This window comes from Geospiza fortis, unplaced genomic scaffold (genome assembly GCF_000277835.1).
Source record: "Geospiza fortis unplaced genomic scaffold, GeoFor_1.0 scaffold40, whole genome shotgun sequence".
In the NCBI taxonomy this organism is placed as follows: domain Eukaryota; kingdom Metazoa; phylum Chordata; class Aves; order Passeriformes; family Thraupidae; genus Geospiza; species Geospiza fortis.
The window spans coordinates 360561-378094 of record NW_005054297.1 but is presented as its reverse complement, the minus strand read 5'-3'; the positions used below and the strand labels follow the sequence as shown (position 1 = coordinate 378094).

Here is a 17534-nt window from a genome sequence, read left to right as displayed (position 1 = left end):
TGGCTGTGGGCTTTTTTTGTGAGGTAGGTCTGTGTCAAATCTGCCAGCAGACTCTGCCTGATGCTCACTCACTGCCCTACAGACACTCCTTACACCTCTTCCTACCACTTGGGCAGCTAACTCAGATGTTCTTGTGAAAGTTCAGAGCTAAATCTAACCCTATCCAATTCCCAGCAAAAATGAAGCTGTCAGTCTATAAGGTAGAAGAAACTACCTTATTTTGTTAATGCACATTAAAATAAAAGTCTATATTGTCTGGATGGTTTAGACACACATACAGAGGCATTAAAATACCTTTGTAGAATAGTAAGAAATACCAGAAATTACAAAATAGTGATACATGTTTCAAAGAGTACTGAAACAGGCTTAAAAGTCAATGACATATGACAGCCTCTGGCCGTCATTCTGCATTTACTGATTAAATTTTCTATTTATTTCCAAGTTACTATTACTGTTGAAGAGGTTTTAATAATAAAGTCCACATTGAATCTGGTTAAATAAACAGGACGGCACATTTCACTAATTAATTGGGGAAAACTGAAGAAAAGATTAAGCAAAAGCAATCAGAGTTTTTGAAAAGTCTTGGTATAATCTTCAAAGCACCGTTTAACATAAACTCTGTTTCTTTTACAACTTGCTCATTTACTTGTAGCAAATACAAAAGTAATGGCTGTCAGTTAAATTTTTTGAATTTATCTGGAATACAGAGTCATCAAGTGAAGTCATGTATGCTCTGCATGACTTGTGGATGCAGTGAAGAGAATTCTTAAAGCAGAAAAGTAACTTGGCAAAGTGCCTGCTTTAAACTCCTCAGTGCATGCTTCTTATTGTTGAAAGAGTTTTTCAGACCTGCAAATTATAAGGCTATGGAATACAGATTTGAATCATTTTATATAAACCACTGTAATTCTAGACACCAAACTACAGATTGACCTAAAGCGTTAAAGAGAATGTAGGACATAAGAGCTGAATGACAACCCATTTGCATGCTGCTTTATTCCTGAAGACCACTCTTCTCACACATCGTGTATTTTATGCTGAATTTAGAGGCACATTCGTGTCCATTGTGTTGCATTTGTCTAGTAAAACAAAATAATTGATCCAGATATCAGGCCTATACAGTTTGGGAGAAACAAAAAGGAATGGAAAGAAAAGGCAGACAAAGCTTTATTACTTGCGAACAAAACAACAATAGCATATAGGTACTCTGAATGACATAGTTACTGATATGGTTTCTTGGAAGTGCATAAAATAAATGCTACCAATACACCAGAGGTGTTCTACAGTGGAGGATGTGCACCTGAACAAATAGCTGAGGAGGAACAATGAAGTTTTGTAAGTCTGAAACAAAAGATATTCCTATGTTACAATGAGATTTCATATTGGAACAGGAAACAGTTGCTTTTGTGTATTTAGAAAAAGCTGTGCCCCACAGAAGTCTTTAACAATGGGAAGACATTGAGGCAGAGCTCCACTGAGGCTCAAAAACCTGCCTGAGGTGGGGCCTCTGGTACCACACCTGTAATATCCCACGTATTTTGATTTCAGAGATGCTGGCTAAGAGTGGAGATAGAGTGAAGAAACACCTTGCTATTCCCTTTTCTCAAAAGTTCCTACGGTATAGTCAGTCACAGCAAGACTTGAATAAAAACATTGGCAACGGACTAGTATGCAAACTATGAGTTACAAATTAAGAATCCCAATGAATTAATATATAGCATTAATTTTCTTTTTCAAAGAGAAAACAAAACACCCTAAAAATTCCCCAACAACAGCAGGAAGAAAAAAAATCAACATACCCCCCCCTTTCCAATCCAGCGGTGTGCTGTCGCTATGAGACCAGCAGCTAAAATGTAATTTTTCCAGAGATAGTCTGTTAAAGAACTCAGCTGTTAGCATAGCATATTTTAACCTGACTATTAAGAAATAAGTGTTCCTACCAGAAGGGTTTAAATTCATTTCTTTCCACACAGTTCAACCTGTTCCTTGCTAGAATCCTATTATGCTTTTCCAATAAGGTGTTAAGACAACTGGTCCAGCTTACTATTTATGGAGCCAGTGACTTAAAATATACTGTGAAGTAAGTGGCTATTCCTTTAATCTGTGACCTTAAAATTCAACAGAGTTGGTGTTTTGTTGTTCTTATGTACTGAGCTGCCCATCAGTCGCTGATCCAATCTGGCTGGTGCTGTATCCTGTGCTCCCATTTCTGCTGAATATTGTGGCAGCATAGCTCAGTGAATTTACCTATATCAAATTTTCTGTCACCCAGTGTCTTCCTCTATCAACAACCACACTGTGGGGCTATTGATACTATTTCTTTTTTAAAAGTGATATAGATTAAGTTGAGAATTATTAGGAGGAATGGTTGGGACAGGGCAGGAGAGCAGAAGACTAATGATGACACATGAAATGGAGCTCTTCCAGACAGAGAAAACTTAACAATGGCCAAAAATGGAAAAAAACAAAATTCCTCTGCAGAATTGCCTCACATCAGACATCGCAGAATAGCCTGAGACAAGGTATGCCCACAAGCTCAAAGCCTGTGGGCGTACAGGGAGGCCCTCTCTTAACTTCACATCATGATACTTTGCTTCTCTTTCTTTGCAGCCTCGATTTCTGCTTCCTAACAATATTGCTGCCTTGTAGCCGTTAAAAATGGAAAAAGGGAAAGCAATGAAGTGATAATCAGTAGAAAACATCAGGAAGCAGACCTGTTCCATTCAGGATGGAGTCATGACCTCTGTAAATGCAAAGCTATCAAACAGAACTTTAGATTGCTTAGAAACACATCATTAGTCCTTGTTGCACTGGGACTTAGGTTATTGTGGAAAAGTCATTAGTTTCTTTTCACATTCTCTGGAGAATTTCCAAAACCTAGCCCTTGCATTTCCTCAGGTTGTTCATATGTAATTTCATATTTCAGCCCTTGTTAGCTGGCACAGTATGTGCTGTTCCAGGCTTAAATTCATAATTACAGTAGCCTACTAAGGCAAAGCAGTCAGGTACTCAGCTGTCATGGCTTCTACTTCTAAGTGGAATTAGAGAATACTGAAATCCTCACCAGCCCTTCACTGAGGGTATAAACTCTTTGGAAGACATTGTAATTCAGAGAGCTGTGTACACAGCCTGCTCATACTGCAACAATCTAATAGCTCTACTATGTGTGAAACCGTTACAATTTCACTTCAAACATTGCATTAAAAATACCCTGACCTTTAAAGGGTGTTCAGTGGTGGTATTTAGTAGTCTTTTGATAAAGCCTAAACTTAGTTCTTTACATCACAGCAGCTTGCTGGCTAACTCTTGAAATGACCTTCAGAAATACCCATTGTATATTTTCTTTCCTGAGTATGGAGTTGGGAACCACAGGTATTCTAGTGTTTTGTTGATTCAGTCATACTATAGTCTATGGTTTCATTATCTTACCTCTTTGCAGGACCAGTGTGCAAGCCACCTATTTTATCCTTAGAAACAAGTAAGCACAAAGCAAAAGTTAACTTCACTTAAAAATGGCACAAAATTCAACTTTTTCTTGGTGTGCTATTTACCTAGAGCTTTTCCTAATTCCTGCCTAGGATAGCGTTGTCTTCTCATGTTGGACAGTTCTATCTACATTGCATGAGCCTTTTTCCCAGGAGGTTTGATGTCTAAGGTTGCTGTTACATGATTCTTTGAGAGGCTGTAATTCTCAGACATCCTACAAGACCCTCAGCTTTTAGGCATGCTCTTTTGGTCCCCTTCACACCTTTTCCTTTTTATGTTTTGTTTCTAAGACAAACCTATTCTTGTAGACTAAAAAAACAATTCTTTTTTGATTGTGGTTCAACTCCAAGGAAATCAGATTTTAAAAAAATAATAACTAATAATACCCTGTGTGCAAATGAAAGATTCATAATATTCATGTCTCCTGATGTCAGGAAATAATTTTCTTATGGTATTGTTGCATATGCCTGTCTTAAAAACTTTAATTACACTAAATTATCTATGAGCCTGGAGTTGGGAGAGCTAAAGTTTGTTCAGCTTTGAAAAGAAAAGGATATTTGCAGTGTGGCTGGATATAAAATAATATGCTTTTTCTTTTCCCTCTTTCAGCGAAGTTTTTGCTTGAGAAAAACACATTTGCTCAGCAAAACAAAAACCACTTTTAAGGGTTGTTCTTGGTGGAAATCGCTCTATGCCCTACCACCCGCTTGAGTGAAACCAGACTAAGAACTTCTGTCATGGCAGCTTTTCTGCTGGGGGCTGTGTTGCTTATTGTTCAACCTCAGATAGTGCCTTCCAGACCAGCTATAAATTCAAATGCTGAGGCTTCTTCTCCGTCTGTTCAGAGAGAGCTTTTAAAGAAAACATCTCAGAAAAATGACTTCAAGGAAAACATTTATTCTAATGGATCATGTCAGCAGCTGCCACAGACTATTATTATTGGAGTGAGAAAAGGTGGAACAAGAGCTTTGTTAGAGATGTTGAGTCTCCATCCAGATATTGCAGCAGCAGAAAGTGAAGTTCACTTCTTTGACTGGGAAGATCATTACAGGAATGGATTGCAGTGGTATATTAATCAAATGCCATTCTCGTATCCCCATCAGATCACCGTGGAAAAAACTCCAGCGTATTTCACATCACCTAAAGTGCCTGAAAGAGTTTATAACATGAACCAATCTATGAGGCTACTCCTTATTTTAAGAGACCCAAGTGAGAGAGTACTGTCAGATTATACCCAAGTGTTCTACAACCACATGCAGAAGCACAAGCCGTACCCATCCATTGAGCAATTCCTGATAAAAAATGGTGAACTCAATGTGGACTACAAGGCAATAAACAGAAGCTTATACTACATTCACATGCAGAACTGGCTGAAGTATTTTCCTCTTGATCATATCCACATTGTAGATGGGGATAGACTAATCAAAGATCCCTTTCCAGAAATAGAAAAGGTAGAGAGATTTCTGAAGTTATCACCGCAGATAAATGCTTCAAACTTCTATTTCAATAAAACTAAGGGGTTCTACTGCCTGAGGGACAGTGGTAGAGAGCGCTGTTTACACGAGTCCAAAGGACGAGCACACCCACAAGTGGACACCCGGTTACTCGAGAAACTGCAGGAATATTTCCATGAACCCAACAAGAAGTTTTTTGAGCTTGTGGGCAGAACATTTGACTGGCACACATTTGTGGCAAGTTAGTGGTAAGCTTCAGAACCTATGTTCCAGTGTACATTTAGAAGATTTTAAAAGGGCATTTAAGCTATTATTTATTTGTAAAATCCATAAATACTTCTGTACAGTATTAGATTCACAATTGCCATATATACTAGTTATATTTTTCTACTTGTTAAATTTGAAAGCATTTTGTATTGTTTTTCATGGTTGTTAACATTGTGTATGATGTGTCTATATGAAGAAACTAAATTATTTCATTGCAGAAGGTGCTCTCTTGAGAATGTGTTGTCTTTTTAAATAAATAAGAAATTCATTTCGACAGAACATTTCTGAATTATTTGAATACTTGGCCTTCCTGAACTATTTTCTCTAATTGCTAATGAATATGCTAAATTTTACCTTTCACTTTTTCTTAGTTTAAGGTGTGGATTAATCATTTCTTTTCCATTTGAAAATACTGTTGTAGCTAACAAATTGTTCAATCCTGCTTTATGAAATTATTTCCTGTCAAAGTGGTGGTACTTGCACATGTTGGGAAATGCACACCCAAAGGACAAGGGAAGTCTCTGTGTAATTTGATATATTAACTGCTATACTTAACGTTCATATTCACTGTTATAACAAGTGCTCCTCAATTCTTTGGCAGTACAGTGCAGGTTTCATGGCAGATTTTTAAAGATTCTGTGGGGACCAGCTCATAAAATACAGTAAGCTGTAGAAATATGGTCAACCTGAAAACTTCCAGTCTCTGAATGTATGCATACTTCATAAAGAGTATGGTTGAGAGAATTTAAGCAATATAGAGACTTTTTCAAGGCTGCTTTTGACTGTTCCTACATTTCATAGCACATTAATGCTTTACCATCACTGAAAATAAACACACCAGAAAAATTAGTTGGTCTACATTCCAGTAAGCAGCAACTTCATTCATATAAATATTTCCACATTTGTCCCCTACTTAAGGCTGCTTTCTATGAGTTTTCAGTTGCTTCATGCAACTGAAAATTGCCTATGGACTATGGTTTGTTTAATCTCCTTCCAAGAACTAGGATGCCAGGTCTTGATTAGATGTATGTTGTGGGATTAACCCAAATTCCAGGAATTTGCCTTGTTTTCCATCTGCTAAAAATGGAAGTTAGATGTTAGTACATTGGTAAAAACTGCAGTTGCTCTTATTTACAGTGGTTATGATGTCTTGTTAACCATCAGTTTCTGGAGTTAGAGTTAATCCAGTTTCCACACAAGACTTCTCACATTTCTATTTCATGATCTTAAGTTTAGTTGTTGAATGTGCAATGGCAACACCCAGTAGCTGATTGTTACAATCCTTTATAAAATTTAAATGTAGATTCATTCATTTTTTTCTGGTGAGCTAGTGCAAACTTGGGCACTATAACAAGGTATCATCTGGATGCAAATATCCCATATTATGCCTTTTGCATGAAGATTTGCAGATGCTGTCCCTCTCTCTCCCACTCCTTGTGCACCTGCCCAAGCTGTATTCAACCTCAGAGAGGTTGGCGGTGTTTTATAAAGCCTACAATGAAATGGTATTGTACTCAATAAAATATTTTCTGAATTGCATTTTTCCTTTCTGTTTTTTTTTTCTTCAGTTTCTAGTTTGGAAGACCAGAATTTAAGATTCAACGCCAGTTTAGATTTCAGCTAAATGTTGCTTAAGAGCTTAGCTGCAGCCTGTTGCTATTGATATGAAAGTTGTTTGCTGCTGGGTTGTGTCGGAATGGTTCACTGCTGACCCAGGATATACGACAAGGAGGGTGGCAATAATGTCAAATCTTACATGAGGCAGATGCCAAAAACAAGAGAATCATAGTGCCATCATGTTTCTATTAAAGTTTTAGAAGAGAGAAATTCAGGGGATTTTGTGTAAGGTGGGGCAGTATTTTTTCCTACACTTACCCCATTACCTTGGTAATGTCGTCTCTGCAGGAGCCAGCTGGACCAAAGTGATTTTGGGCCAGACAAAAAGCTTCCATTAGTGCCTTCCTGCAGTCTCAGATTAAGCTCACCAAATTCACCAAGGTTTTGCTGAGAAAGGAAAAATACTAGCAGGCATGTGACCAGGAATTGGAGGAGTACATGAAGGCAGGGCTGCAACAAGTCCACCTGCAGCAGGTTGAACAGGGCAGCAAAGGGCATCAGTGTTGAATTGGAAATGCCTGTGCAATACTGATAGCTGATGGTGGTACTGAGGATACTTTTAGGGCTTAGTGCTGCTTGATACCAGTAGTTTGCCTGTCTTTAAGCAAGTCACATGCACACATTTCCCCACACAAAATATGGCTTGTCTCTATAGAAAGAGAAGTGCAGCATGAAGCATTAGGTCACTAATACTGTTATTGTGCTAGGACCTCATAGAGCATTGTCTGCAGGATCCAGAGGTGAAGTGACCACTTCGGGGGACATTCTGAAGCAGAATATCACAGGACTCACATCCTCAACACCAAGTTCAGAGGGTCTCACAGAAAGTATATCATACCCAATGCTTACACTTTGTGCAGGGATGGCATGACTGTACAATACCTTATCCTGGAGGTAACTTTCTGTTAGCTGTGATGGTGATGAACAATAAATCATACCCACACTAATAATAGCAGTAATGTTTACCAGCCATAGGTCCAAGAGTTCAGGAGTTCGAAAACTGTTCCATGTGTGAATGTTCTGTTTAATCAGAGCAACATTCATTTTCCATACTAGTTACTGTACTTAAATATATTTACTAGGCTGTTTCTAAAGAGATGTTAGACAATAACAAAAGCCATCAGAAGGTGAGGAGAGAATGAAAGAAGAAGGAAGAAGCACATTCCATTTGGGACTCTAGAAAAATTAATAATGACCCTTGAAGGCATGTCATATGTGTTCATAAAAGAAAAAAGTCCCTGAAATACCTTTCCAGTGTTATGCAACACAGGTATTTATTTCTGCAAAGCTCTACTAGCTCAGGTTTAAAGTACAACCACTTGGGTGTTGCTCCAGAGACCTATTTTCTCAGGGCACCTAGCCAAGCCTGTGATTACTCTTGAAAGCTAAAATAAATACAAGGGTTTATGAGAATTCAAAGCTGGGCACTCCCCTTGAGTACAAAAAGAAATGACAACCAAATAGTTATTCAGGGTCTCACTGCAGGACTGTCTTGCCCTTTGCGTCACAACACAGATTAGTGTGAGACTTTGAAAGCCAGATATTGTACCTGCAGAGGACAAAGATTAGACGTTAATGATTATCCCAGGAACAATGCTGGAAGATTATGGAAACGGAAAAGAACACCAAAGCTATTATTTCATCAAGAGTATTTCTACGTGTACTGCTGATGCTACATGATCTTGTTACATGTGCTTTGCTCTTCCTTGTATATTTTTCCTGCTGTTACAGGTGAAAAAACATCTACTGTGCTTGAATAAATCAACATTTCTTTGGAACATACCAGAAAAAAATCTATAAATTTTTAAATCTTGTTGCATTCATTGATAAGTGTGTAAAACTTAGCACTATAGAATATTTTACATGAAAACTTCTTTTTGTTTGGTTCTCAAAGCTGATAATTTTGTGTTTCCTTGTCTACTGCCATTTTCAGAGTCCGCAGAAAGCCAAGATTTCATTCCCTGTTATCATTCAAACAGATTTCAAATGCCAAAGAGAAATATGGGTTATGGAATATGGCATATGGCATATTTCCATGTATCTTCTGTTTTAGCTAGCATGGCTGACCATGTATTTAAAAAATATCGCAGATGTACTCTGTAAGTAAGAGACTGTACATCAAAACTATTTCTCGTAGGAATATTCCTTCTCCATTCTTTTTTCTGAAGTCTGTGACTTGAAAGTCCTAATTATGACCGCATTGTGAATGAAATTTTTCAGAAGTATGTTATTAGATGTTTTCTAATACATTAACAAAGTAATAAAACTAAAATAAGGCAAAAGCATTAAATTAAACTAAATTAAGTGAACAAAATGTGTTGAACTTGGTACTAGGTATATACCTGCTGAAATAGTTGCAAGTATGTGCCTCTACAGCTGTAACAATATTTTCTCATTTTTATCCCAGCAACTTTTATGTATACAACTCTATCTAATGCCCAGTTATGCTCAAAATATTGTATTTTCAATATTAATTCCTTCATTTTTCAATTGATTGGAGAGGCCAGTTGTGGGTGGAAGCCCTGCAAATATCATGGGAATGGAAAAAAATTCATTAATAATTTCCTTACAAAAAATAAATGAGATTGCATTTAGGTCTTCTAGAATTTTAGCAGAGAGCAGTACTCTTTTCCTGCAACAATAGCCCATCCACAGTAAATTTTCTACTTAAATACCACACAACAGTTGATGCAGTTTTTAAGTTAATAGTGCAATAAACTCAACAGTGATGCTGCAGATTTTAAACGCCTTCTGGGAAGTATAAAATATGCAAGTCAGGGTGGGGAGCAGCTGGATGCATAGGAACATCTGATCTCATTGGTCTGAGAAAGCTTTGAAAGCTTTTTTTTTTTTAATGGTAAGGAACATGAAATTTTTGGCTTGGAGATAACTTTATGTTGTCTATGAAAGCAATGTCTTCCCTTAACTTCCAAGTCAATAATCCTATCATAATTACCACCTTTATACTCAGTATTTATATTATTCTCTGCCAAAATGTATTTTAAGAGCCAAACCCCCGATAGCAGGTGCATCCCTTAGTATAAGAAAAAGAATTATAATACAACTCTGACACATGGCTTCAATTACAAAGGCACATTGCCTTGCACAAAGGAGTATTCTGAAACTGATGGCAAAATTCTTCTTTTCTTAATTTGGATAGAAATTACAGAAACAGGAACATTCGTACATTCACAGAAAACAGAACTAACATGCCCTCCCCTCCTTGGTTTACAATCAATCAGTCAGCAGTATTTCATCAATAAAGATCAGGCCAGCTTTTAAGATCCAGCACAGTTCAGTCCAGATAACTCTCAAAAGAAAGAGTTCTTGCAGAAATTCTTAACCGAACACTTTTCAGGGTATCTCCTATTTGTGTAATTTGTGTCATTTTTCTTTCCTCCCCTGTATGCTACTGTCCTGTCACATCTGTGCAATTAACTATTATATTATCACCCTATTAGAAATAGATTCATTATCTGATGGTGTTTTTATAGAATACTGTTCAAATGAATGTGAAATCACAGCATTATGGACCCCAAAAAATACTTTATATGTGTTTGCTCTGATATGTTTAAACTTTATTTGAATAAAATTCAGTTTATTTGGTCTGTGTCATTGCATTACGGGAGGAGCTATTGTCACACCATCATCGCATCTATGTAGTTATCTAACGGTAAATGATATGTTATAAATAGAAATGTATTATCAAAGTAACAAAACTTTCTTGTTGCTACAGTAGCAACTATGTTATTTGACATATTATGAGACTTTCCCCCATAATACAAATGGTATCACTGTTTCTTTGGAAGTGACAAAAGCATTTTGAGAGCCATCTCTTAATACGTGCAGGAATAGGGTCTTTGTTCCCTCTGTGACCTTATGTAAAATACAAAGTGTGGGAATGCAAATTATGTTCTATAATCAATTAACAACAGTTGGTGAAGTTTTGCTAAACCTAAAGTATCAAAAGTGTGCATGTTCTGAAAGGAAAGGAATTGGAACAATACCAATACCAGGTGTTTTTTGTTTTAATATCTTATAATTTTCTTGCCAAAATATATGTGTTCCTGTGCAAAGGGAATAATAGAGGAAGTAAAGGACACATGCTACAGAAACAGAGCACCTATTCTATTTTACAGTGACACTGGCTGGATCTGCAGCTAGGCAGCTGCATGAATAAAGGACACTGGAAGTAGATAGAAAGGGAACACTGGATACAGGTGAACATCTTGTCATAACCTCATTACTTGTGTTCATATCCTTACATATGATGAACAAGCACTCTCAACTCTCAATTCTCAAAACAACTTCTTTTCCAATTCTTGTCTGTGCCAGGGAAAAGGCATCCAAATCCATCTGGGTGTCCATTGATTCCCATGCCTTAAGGCATTTTTTACAAGTTAGCACACTATAATGCAATTAGAGTAATTCACCTCAGTTTCTAATCTTCCCCCTTTTTGTTTTTAAATTTGTACTGAGTTTTCCATCTGCTACAAATAAAAAGGTTTGATGAATAAATTATTTACAGCCTGCAGGAGGAGAAGAGTTCATATGAAACGTTTTGCAGAAAAGAGACTTGCAAAAGAGGATATTTTCTTATAGAAAAAAGAGCATCTGTGGACCAGTTGGTTTCTTGCTGACTAAGCCAACTGGATATGATACTATTTTGGCAGGTTCCTTATTCTTGTGTGGGCTTCAGTTGTATGAATTCCATAAGATATTTATTATTGAATGTAACTATATGTTGAATATCGTGCATATGATGGTTTATGATGTTGGCATTCATTTCCTAACTTAATTATTTAACATCAAATGATATTAAAATCCTAGTGCCATTTTTTGACAATAAACTTGCATTATTCTCAGACATTCATAAACTGGAAAAAAAAAGTAAAAATTGAACTGCCTCTAATGCTCCTTTTTGCTACTCACAGAAAAACTTTTTTCTACAGTCTTATGCAAGAAAGTTAAATTTCAAGCATGGTAAGTAAAGGAAAGGATTTACTCTCCCTTAAAAAGATGGCAATGCATGAAAAATGGATTTTAGCAAGCAAATTAACTGTTCATGTCATTGTACAGAGATTGACAGCTCATGAAAATGAAAAGGAAATCCTTTCTTGTTCTCAGAGCAAGGGTAAAATGGTGTCAGAGCCTCTATGGGGACTTTTAGAGTTCTGGTGTGTTTCCTCCACCTTAGCGCAAGCATGAGAGTTTTACTGCCTCTCATCTGTCACCTCAAAAAGAGTCCTTTTCTTCTCCTGTGCTCCAGATTACCAGCTTTAAATTGGTCTGTTTAGCTGTGAGTATACTGGAAATAACAGTGTAAACAGAAAGGAGAAAGTGGCTTAGGAGAAGCAGCTCTCTACTCCACCCACATAACTGCTTGCCTTATAAACAGTTAGCTGAACCAGCTGGGAGGACAATGTGCCCAGTGCAGACAGAAGGAATACATTTCACTGGTATTGCTGCTAAACTCTTCATTGCCTCATTCAGGAGATAGCTTTGTTGTTGTTCCTGCTAAGTGAAGGACTTCAGCCTTTAAAATTGCATCCATTTCTTTGGCACACAGGACATTATGCCTTGTGTTTGATTGTCTAGTAATAAATACTTGCTGGGAATGATGCCCCTGAATTTCCTATTCCCCAAGCCAGTAATTCAGAATGTGATTTCAGCAGATACAAGCCATGGTTGAACACTCAGAGATATTGCTTATTCTGGCCAAAGCTGTTCAGAGCTGTGCCAGAACAGGAGTGAATTCAGCTGAAAAGTAACCCAAACAAAACTTGTTTTTTCAGCTGCATCAGGCCCCTGGTTCAGTTTATCACATTTCTGCAAACAGAAGCATTCCTGAGCAGACCTGAATATGAGACAGCCTTTCATTCCAACACTGCCACCAAAAACTAGCCCATTAAACTACAAAAGTCTTCAGCTATTGCAGTACCTTGAGATATTCCTGCCCTCTATTTTTACTGTCTTAGGACTGGTAGAACTTTGTGGGCAGTTATGCTTTGAATTGGATCAGAGAACTGATGTGTCTTTTTGTATATTTGTTTTAAAGCACAGGTCATGAAAAGAGGACAACACTCTGGGTGAAGACAAGGTGGTGGTAAATGACCCCCAAATCTGTCTGTGAGAACACTGCAACTGTGGAAGTGCAGAATTCCCCATACCTCTTAAAATGTTCATCTTTCAATGGGTTGTGTTTTCCATTCAATTTTTGCCTTTCCATTCAATCCTTAACGTTTTGTCTGTCTGCCAACAAAGGGTAGAAGGTCTAAGATAATTCCTGTATTTGAAGGAGACACTTTTAGTACCACTCTTAGCCAATTTCACAAGGGAATTGTGCCACAATTTTGTATATTTATAACTGAATATTTGATGGCTGCAACAGACCAGAAAAATGATGACAAGAAAAAGTCTTTCCTTTTCTAAAAGAATATAAAATTATTGATCAATTTTAAACAAAATATCAGTAATTGAGAAAACCTTTATTCTAATCAGTAGGATTGTAATCTTGCTCTGCTCTCAGATGCACTGATTAAGTGTGCTGTCCTCCTTACAATCATCTGTGGAAACTGAGAGAATTCTTTAGATCCATAGACATAAACTACAGTTTATTCAGAAAATGCAGAAAGGTAACCTTTGGCATTTTGAAAAGCAGCTCCCAAAAGTGCTGGATTCTTTTATGGTGGCTCTGATAGCCTCCTGAAGGCTTTGTGAATATTGTCACAGGGAAATAGCTTCCACCTTCTAAATAAACACCACCAAGCCAAAACCATGCGCACACAAAACCAAAATCCAAACCAAGGAGGCGACAACTGAAGAAAAAACACTACATTTTAAATATCTACAAACTGAAGCAATGAAAATGAAATCTCATCTTTAAAAACATTGAAAACCATCTCGGTTAGGTAGTTTCATTTTTCTGTTTATGCTATCTCCAGTGATAAACCCCCCTTAGCTTAGCAAACTTTTTCTGAAGTTTTGCTTTCTCCATAGGCAAATGTTAAAAAGAACCAAGCAGAAGGCAGAGGAGACCTACCTCAGCTCTACTTTCTGTGGAACAGTTGTAAATGTCTCACAGTAATTTAATATTATAGCAAGTTAAATAATGGAAAAAACACAAATAATCAAATAAAATACCCAAACATTAGACAAGCACTAGAATTTTACAGATGGTAAGCCAAACTTTAATATTATTTAAATTAACATGGGTTCATTAAACCCTACACACTTTGATATCATAAGATTTTTACCATTGGAAAAGATGTTAAGAAAACAAAAATTAAGAAAAATTATCTGTAGTGATTCCATAGTGCCTCTTCGTTTCTGAAATGGTGTAAAGGACTTTATTAAAATGAAACTAAATTCCTCCCTCTCTGGTCCCAGAAAAGAATACCAAGGTTATATAGCTATCCTTAAACCAGCCAAACAGTGTGAGGGAAAAAAGGCATCTTTTAAATTACAAGGAGAGTTGTATAGAGCCAGATATCTTTCAAAGAACAACAAATCATGTAGAAATTATCTATAATCAAAGTGTTCATGGAAACAACCCATGTCTATTAAAATCCCCAAATAAGTTCCATTCATTTTTGAGTTACTGCCCATCAGTGCAATGCTTGCTATGTACAGACATATGCTTGTCTTGTACAGACAGACTTGTTCACTCTTTTACAGAGCTAATTTAAAAACATGCCTGCTCTACATATTTTCCAGCAGGACAGTCAATAAGCTGCTAACTTGATATGTTACTTTACAATTTATCTTAAAACAGACAATTAAGTTAAATGCAGCAGAAGGATGCAGACAGTCCCAGCAGTTATGGTTCATTGATAGTGTATTCTGCAGCTCAAACTGAAGTCTTATGGTGGATCAAGCTATTTTTTCTTTTATATCCCTAGAAAATTCTACTAAGTTACCCATATTTTGACACCTGTAATTCAAGTATAAGGGAGAGAATGAAAACAGATTTTTCTTCTTGCTTTCTTGGAGCTTATATAGCAGTAAAGAAGTTACCAGGTTTCTTTGCCTTTTGTAGTATATTTAGTGAATGCCTCAGGAAAAGGAAATGCCAATTTCCTTCTCTCCATTTAATACTGCAAAATAAAAGAAAAAGACTATGCAAAGTGGTTACTAAGGCAGATTCCAACTTGCTCATGCAGGCAAGATAAGCAGGCAAGATAAGGCAGGCAAGTGCAGATTAGTTTATGGGATGTGGATTATAAAGACAGTGATAGTTTCCTTGAAATCGTTAATCATTATTCATCTCCTAACAATTTATTAGCCTCCACAGACAATCAAGAGAAAGCTATACCTTGCAATCTTAGTTTGCAGGCTAAAATGCTAGTCTGAAAAGAAGAAGAAGAAGCCACCACTGCTGCCACAACCACAACCACTTTGATTCATTTCATTGAATCAAATATCTGCAGGATCGTGCTGACCTGGTAAGAGAGGTCTCTCACACAATGGCCATGGTGAGCAAAGACTTTCATAAACTGCAAAGCAAGGTCATGACTGTGCTCAGATGTCAGCTGTAATTTACATAAGAGGTGAGAGAAATGTGAAGTTGCTAAGCATTTTTCTTCATTTTTTAAATTATATAATTCATGTACATGTTCACAGAAGAAAGACAACCAGCTCTGCCTACAACACACCCAGAGGAATACTGCAGCATCTTTAACTATTTTCTCTCAATTTGGTCTAGATCAAGAGGTGGCCTCAAAAGAGCACATGATGTTACCATCAAATGGAGGTTAGCTTGGGGGGAAAAGGTGAAAGCACGAGCTTCAGAATTGGTCTCTCCCACAACAAACTGACATTTCAATTAATTCCTTTTTTGAGATGACTTTATGGACTGCATACCTCAAGAGATGTTTTCCTCAAAATCATTAGAATACAGACTTATTGAGAAATAGTGGTGCTGTTTGTACTGAGTGTATGCTAAGGTCACTTGTCTTGATTGTCATCTGAGAAAAAAACAAGATTCAGGGAAGAAAGTGTAGGTTTAGGTGAATTCTGGTGTCACTGGGAAAGGGCTATATTGCCCTACTTCTGTACATATTAGGAAAAGGAGAAGAAAATAGCAGGCAGGAAGAAAAAGGTGCTGCAGCAATGAGGTCAATGACTATTAGATTTATAGACTTACCTAAGTTAAACTAAATATAGGACTACATTCTTTTCTAATAAGCACAACAAAAAAACCAAAAATACATAAAACATAACAAATTTTAAAATGTTTATTAAAAAAATATAAACTGCCAATTCAATCAAGCTTTTCAATATTTTTGAAGTGCCCATATAGATATTCACTTGCAGGAGGCAACAATGTTTCTTTAAATCATTGAGAGAAATTGGATATATCTGGCTGTAGACTGCTGTTCTGCAGAGTAACACAGGAAAAGTAAATTGCCATTCTTTAGTTAATAGTCCTATAAAATAGGCAAAGCCTTTTTCTGATTGACTTTTGTAGTTGAATATCAGAATGGAAGTTAATTTTTCACCTAAATAAACTGGCAGCAAATTGCTTAAATATTTATATACCTGGTAGTAAGATGTACCTCATGTCTTCTTTCAAAAAGTGTGCAATGCAATGTGTTATACCATTTACAGTGCTGTTTGCAAAAATTATGTTTTATTGTTGTTCTGCCTGATTGGCTGTAAAAATCATGAACAGGATTTAAACAACATCTGAATGTTTGTGACAACATTACCTAAAATATCCAGATGATGTACAACAAAAACCTTTACAGCTTCACTTGCAAAATCAGTCACATAAAGCTGATTTTTTTTTTCTGGTAAGTGTAATTTAGAACATTCTTGTATCGATGTTGTCAGGCAAAATTCCAAAACAGAATTTAAAAACCTACAAGTACCTCACCATCATCCTTTAAAACTGTTTGAGTACTTATGTATGAAATAAGATTGTGATTCTGGAAAGAGAACAATGGAATTTCCCCTAAGGACTCCTATGGTGATATTTTTGGAAACAAACAGCTTTTCTTCAGATCTTGTAAATTATACCCCTTAAATAACATAATTCTAATCTTTATCATTACTGCAATTTGTCCCTGACTCCCAGTGCCTTTTAAATCACTGATACCTGAAGGAATGTAACTGAAGTTAAAGACTTCAGATGAACAACTTGCTAGAGGTATAACAGAGACTCCACTTGAATGCTAAAACTTGTATTTAATGATTTATTTATTCAGAATTCCTCAAATATTATACAGTTTTCATATAATCCCTATATTTTCAAGGACACTAAAATAGTTTTGAAGAACAAAGAGATCAGGCTAGCACGTTTTAAGCAAAACCAATATTGTCTTATTAGAATTAATATAATGGAATCCTAGAATCACGGAATGTACTGAGTTGGAAGGGATCCATCAAGACCATTGAGTCCAGCTCCTGGACCTGCACAGGACATGCCAAAAATCACACCATGGGCCTGAGAGTATTGTCCAAATGCTTCTGGAACTTAGACAGGCTGGTGTTGTGACCACTTTCCTGAGGAGCCTGTTCCAGTGCCCAAACACCCTCTGGTGAAAAACATTTTTCTGTTATCCAACCCTAAAGCTCTCCTGACACAACTTCAGGCCACTTCCTCGAGTCCTGTCACTGGTCACAAAATTGAAGAGGTCTGTACCTGCCCCTCCTCCTCCCCTCACAAGGAAGTTCTAAGTGCAGTGAGGTCTCCCCTCAGTCTCCACT

At 36.9% G+C, this 17534-nt stretch overlaps 1 protein-coding gene across 1 annotated transcript; it reads left to right on the top strand.

Annotated features, from left to right (window-relative positions):
* The first annotated feature begins 4075 nt into the window (after positions 1-4075).
* HS3ST1 (heparan sulfate-glucosamine 3-sulfotransferase 1) lies at positions 4076-6746 on the top strand. Its single transcript, XM_005415412.2, has one exon. It carries the CDS (start codon positions 4224-4226, stop codon positions 5184-5186), a length of 963 nt encoding a protein of 320 aa, XP_005415469.1. The 5' UTR covers positions 4076-4223; the 3' UTR covers positions 5187-6746.
* Positions 6747-17534: the final 10788 nt, after the last annotated feature.

What these genes read in the sequence shown, in the direction of transcription:
- HS3ST1 (XM_005415412.2), top strand. Translation starts at nt 4,224, where the DNA reads ATGGCAGCTTTTCTGCTGGGGGCTGTGTTGCTTATTGTTCAACCTCAG.